We start from the raw sequence: 6,226 nt of genomic DNA on the forward strand, positions 1-6,226 counted from the left end.
TATATATATATATATACCTATATACTTTTTTCGTTACCCTATACGATACAACCACACGTCCCTTTTTTTTCACAAACCTCACTATTCTCGTTTGCAGATTCGTTTTACAGTGATAAAATATCTTTGAAGTAGTTGCGCAGTTAGAACATCTTTCTTCTTTTTTCCCCTTTTCTTTCAGGATTTTCAAACATTTCATTATGACTTTCTTTTCCTTTTTGCTTTTTATCTTTTTTTTTTTTTTCTAGAAACCTTTTTCTTGCTCTCTCTCTCTCTCTCTATTTTTTCTCTCATTCTCTTCTTTTATTGTGTCACCTATTCCGCGCGTTAAAGTATAGCGCAGATTATGCAGATCTTTGGAAATAATAAGGAAAAAAATTTTTTTTAATTAAAAAAACAAAAGAAAAAAATAGCAAATATAAAAGATGGATGAAATGGAAAATCCTTAATATATTTAAATGAAGAAAGCATACGTCGCATATGAGAAAAGAAAAAAGAAGAATTGCTAATTATTTAACATTCATGAATTCCTTATTTATTTTCTTTCTTCCAAAGATTTGAAAAGATTTTCAAGATGCAAAAAAGGTGCACAGTGGATGGTTGCAATTACAGGGTAGAGTAATTAAATTTTGCATTTATATACGGAACTTTTTCAAGGATCAATATATACGTACAAAGAAGTTCTTTATGCCGTAAGAAATAAGGAATTTTTTTTATTGGCGTAAATTAAAAAAAAAAAGAAAAGAAAAAAAAGAGAGAAAAAATAAAAAATTAGCAATGCTCACATATTTCTCTGATAATTATTAAAATTAATAATTCTCGAATAATTAGAAAAATTAGCAATTGAAACAATGAGATTCCAACTTTTAAATCTTCCAAATTTTTTCGCGTAAATAATAAAAAAAAATAAAAACGTATAATAATTATTCTTTTATCAAAATAAACCCAATATAACTTTACGATATGACACTCTCGATTTATCCCCTTTATTTATTTATCTTTTTCTCTTGCCTCTTTAGAAATCTATCTCTTTTTTCATTCGCAATAAGAAATCGATCCATCAAGCATTCCTAGCTTTATAAAGCTTTCACGCGAGAAAATCTTTTCTGATAGCCGATCCATTATCGTAACTTTACCTTATCGTCGTAAATTCATCCGAGAGGACATAATCTAGTCATCCTTCGACACAAAGAGATCCACCCTATCTTATCCTTTTGATATAGTTATCGACATTAAACCGGTTAATTAATATTAAACGATGATAAATTAGAAAGGAACATACATAAATATATAAATCTGTCTGACACAGCATATTAAGTACTCCATAATGCAAATGTGAAAAATCTAAATCATTGTGTAATCAATTTAATAACTCGATAAACTCGGATCAACTTTTAATTCTATTCAATCTTTTAAACAAATATAGACATTATTTGATCCTAAAGAATTTGTACAACAACTTAAAACTAAATCCTTTTTGAAGAAGCTTTTCATAATCCATATCCCTGTTATTCGATAATAAATCTACACATACAAAATTCTGATCACTTTATGTTTACTTCAGAAATTTAAAGTTTTCTTGAAAAGAAAATAAATTTCGAAGATATAACTATATTTCATTGAGAACGAGATAGCCGGAATTAATTAAAAGTTTTTTATCTTTTGTATAAAATAAAACGCATCTTAGAGAGATGTATTTAACAGGGATACAACGAATTATTCGATCTTTCATTAGATCAATAAAAATTTTTTATAATCATTTAAAAATATATCCTATCTAAAATGCCTCTTCAAATTTAAATCGATAATTTAATAAAACCCGCATTCTTGCAATTTCTCAGAATTCTATACTTTCCATATTTAATATTAGAACTATCAAAAATTATATATTGAAATATGCATATATATATATATATATATATATATATATATATAATCTCAGAAAAAAAAGGAACAAGAAAAGAAAAAAATAAATAAATTGATACATTTATATAATGGAAGAATGATAATGATGCCTTGTAGTAGAAATTTGAATAAATGACTTGAAACTGGTTTCATTTTAACTACTTGATAAATGTAACGTTAAAGTATTATACTATTCTATTCTATTATTTTCTTGTCTTTTTTTCTTTTTTTTTTTTTTTTTCTTCGAAGAAAATTATTTAATACAATCCCTACATAATTTCATTAGGAACGAGATTAACTGTTCGTAAATTTTTCGTCCGTTGCATAAAACGTGCTTAGAAAAAGTGAATAAATATTATTTTAATGGTAAAGTTCAAGCGCAGTAGCGTTTGCGTGTGTGCACGAAAGTTATGAATGATGGATCGTTCTGTTTACAAAAGGTAGCGCGCATCGTCCATATGGAAATAGAAGTCGTGCAGACGTCATGATTAATATGATCAGAACAAACTTCTGTGGAATACTAGAAGCTATTAAAAAAAAAATACACGATCTGATGTATATGTACGCTGCATGTAAAAAATAATATTGAACAATCACTCGTTCAATCGTTCGCCATTAAATCGTATATAGGTACAATGATATTTTTCGTTTCAGTTTTAAACTTTTTTATTAAAATTTAAAACTTTACCCGCGCTGATATATCTCAGGAAATAATGAATAATTTATGATTATTCATTTAGCATTCCTTTTCTTCCTATTATACCGTATTATGATATATGATATATAGCTGTATAAAATGTACAGCGTTGTATTTTTAATTCGCTATATTATCGACAAATGGTAATAATATCGATCGAATGTATGACATTTTTATTTAACTGCGGATAACTAAATACCCTCCAATTGACGATAATGTTGACAATATTTTTTTTTTTTTAATACAACGTCTTTATGTAAACGTTTTTAAATATTTTTATTACTAATCAAAAGTTATCTTTTAGAAAAATTCTATAGCGTATTTGCTTAGCACATTGAAAAATAATACAATATTACAAAATGGCAAATTATTACAAATTATCTGATTATTATTATGACGTTATATATTATTTGATTATTATTACGAATATGAAATTACAGAGCTACGATGTTTACCGCTTGAAACATAGCAGCAAACTGATCGTTTATCACCTATCGAAGTCCTTCAAAGCTTGTTTCTCCTTTATTGTGTTTATATGACTAGCGTTCAATGAAAGTCAAATATTAAAATTCATACGGAATGAAATATATACGATTGAAATTATTTTATTTCAATAATTATGTAATCTTTCAATGAGAGCGCAAAAATAATTAACTCGAATTCTATCAAATTCATCAAAAATTTCTCTCTAATGACCCGCACGCGTTCGAATAAAATTTAACATTATTTAATATCAAAAGAGCTGATAATTATTATAACGTTCAAACGATTAATTAATTTAGATGTTAATTTAAATATTAATACGCTTCTACTATATAAATTTTACATTGTTAAAATGAATAATTTGTATAATAATTATAAAGATTGTACATATAGATCTACTTATGTGATAGCTGAATTTTTATTCTCTCTCTCTCTCTCTCTTTCTCTCTTTCTCTCTTTTTCTCTCTCTCTCTCTCTCTCTCTCTCTCTCATATTGATTTCATTACTAAATTTCGTACAAAATAACGTTTTTGTAAAATCGATCCAAAAATCAATAAATACTACGCAACAATGAAGAAGAAAAGGACAGAGTAAAAACAAGAACGAGTAATACGTTTAATAAAAACAAATACAAACGTTTGACCGACCGCGACATTTATCGATCCAGTCTAGTCTTCTCTCGCATCCCGACAAGTGAACATCGAAGCTCTTCTTTCCTTTCCTACGTCCAAGATTTAACAATCAATATTTAATTATTATTTAAACATTACTAATTTCTCTTGAGTAAAGCTCTTGAGCGAAACATTTTCCTTGAGTAAGAACAAATCGATCTCGATTTCGATCCTTTCGTTTTCGTTAAAGTTGCATATACTATGAACGATAATAAAAATGGTAAACAGTCTTAATAGATAAATTAAAACTAGCATATATTTCAGTCGAAAGTAGTTGAAAATGATTCATCAACGAATTTAGCAAGACCATCATTCTATCGATTCTTTTGATTAATTTTTTGAATGAAAAAATTATTTGAAAAGTAACAAATGTAGAAATTTATATTTCAATATTTCGAATAATTTAATTATATTCATCGTCGTACGAGCATCGCTGCAAATACTTCTTTATTCTTAACAATCGATAATAACATGTATTAAAAACAATCGAATTAATAATATTTCGTCATAATCATTATTTAACAAAGAATTGTTATTTTATTCAGTACACACATTATACTATAAAACAACTCTCTTTATATTTTTTAATTAAACTCTTGCATATAAACATTAAAAGCACACTTGCTGTTTATCACAGATATTACGGTGACTGAAGCACCAAAGTGTACTGTACTTGTAACAAATTTCTCATAGATAATTTTATTATGACATTTTAATTCCTAAACGTCATAATATTTATTTTCATAAATTCTATATCTCTGTATTATTTCTGTAACTGTATATATGTAACATTTGAATATAATTCTTTTCTACATACTAACTAGCTAACATTGTTGCGTCCATATATAGTCTTTAGTATATATTCTATGGATAGATTTTTATAGTTTAATAATAGGCACTTCATTATCGCTCTAAAGGTTTTAACATTTTAACATTTTATAGTTAACAAATTGATTATTAACGATCTACATAGGTGAGTATATGAAAACTTTTAAATTACTATTATAGCCATAAATCAGAGGTACGAAACTATTATAATATATAAGACAATATTAAAATATGCTTTGTTTAATAAAAAAAAATATATATATATATATTTTTTTAGATAGTAAAAATATGCTTTTTGCATACAAAATAAAGTTGAATTATAGCTTTAATACTTTTACTATTTCTATTTCTAATCAAAATATTGATCTTTCATCAATTCTATCGACTTGACTTGTACTATTTCTAGGCAATAGTACTTGGTTTTCTTCTGTGTGCCATCTTTGACGAACAAAAACAAAAAGACCAATGAAAATTATTAAGATTCCTATACCAGCAATACCAATAAAAGTAACAAGTCCCAATGATGGTAATATATGTAAAAATTTAACTTGATTAACATAATCAGGAGTTAAATTAGCTTCTTGTGTAAACCACATCATAGGCATATATGTTTTTCGTACATATTTAAATATACTGAAAATCAAATTATCTCATATAGCACTATTAGGATTAATTAATCTGTAAAACTTTATGAAAATATTGTTTACCTCATTTCTTGAATTGACTCCACCATAAGATTTAATTGTAATTGTGCTTTCACTTGCAATGGCACACCAGTTTTCTATAGAAATTTAGTTTGTTAAAATTATAAAATTTATACTTTAAAAAATATAAAAGATACTTACTGGTTCAATGATTACAAGTGTCTCATGCTTTTCTTTAGAAGGTTCCAATCCTTTTACTGCTTTCCCGTAACTATTGTCTGCTAAATAAAAATGTGGCAAACTAATAAAAGCTGGTGCTCCATATTTACATCTTGACACGTCTAATACTCCAGACGGTTCACATGGTTTATTCTTACAATAACATTTACGTGACTTAACGTTATCACCATTATCTAACGTAGTTATACTGGAAATAAATTTACTACCTTCTAAGCCTTGGTATAGAGATTCATTTTCATATGTCAATGTTACATACCTATAATAGTTTTGATTGTAAAAAAAAATACAATTGATAATTTAATTATTATTAATTAAGCCTATATACGTACGTGCAAATGTCAGGTACAAATATATTTGCCGTCTTATTATTATCCAGTGGTGGCCACAAATCTCCATTTGTACCATCTATTATCGCACAAGAATCTTTGTAATAATCTGTTTTACTTACAAAATTCCACTCTTTAACAATTCCCATTTCATATATATTATTTGTTCCAGTTAACATATTGAATGTTCCGTCATAAGTGTCTGAATTATTTCTCTAGGAGAAAATAAATGAGTAATCAGTAATATTTTTTATCATACACATAATTCATTGTACACACCTGATAAAACCAGCCAAATTTAGTGAAGGGTATAATTGATAAGTTCAACTTTTTTGCTATAACAAGTAACTCATCTTCATAACCATCAAATAGAAGTTTACCAACAGTCTGTGTCATTGCTAAATTTTTTCCTAAACTTTTTATTATTTTATCAGA

The 6,226-nt window shown here is 26.5% G+C and overlaps 1 protein-coding gene across 4 annotated transcripts in view; it reads right to left on the reverse strand.

Moving 5' to 3' along the window:
• Nucleotides 1-3,488: 3,488 nt before the first annotated feature.
• Nucleotides 3,489-6,226, reverse strand: part of LOC118446257 (protein croquemort) — a 7,471-nt gene continuing 4,733 nt past the window's right edge. For 3 of the 4 annotated variants that reach the window (XM_035876713.2, XM_085659762.1, XM_035876712.2), the window contains 5 exons: nt 6,071-6,226; nt 5,795-6,006; nt 5,427-5,721; nt 5,289-5,362; nt 3,494-5,214 (listed from right to left, as the gene is read on the reverse strand). The exon at nt 6,071-6,226 is cut by the window's right edge and continues 48 nt beyond it. In XM_035876713.2, coding sequence (XP_035732606.2) covers nt 4,935-5,214; nt 5,289-5,362; nt 5,427-5,721; nt 5,795-6,006; nt 6,071-6,226 — 1,017 coding nt within the window. In that variant the 3' untranslated portion in view covers nt 3,494-4,934. Of the gene's footprint in view, nt 5,215-5,288; nt 5,363-5,426; nt 5,722-5,794; nt 6,007-6,070 lie in introns of all 4 variants that reach the window. The other variant, XM_035876711.2, reaches the window with a different exon arrangement.

Source organism: Vespa mandarinia, chromosome 10 (genome assembly GCF_050613455.1).
Source record: "Vespa mandarinia isolate Hongniang chromosome 10, ASM5061345v1, whole genome shotgun sequence".
Taxonomy (NCBI): Eukaryota; Metazoa; Arthropoda; class Insecta; order Hymenoptera; family Vespidae; genus Vespa; species Vespa mandarinia.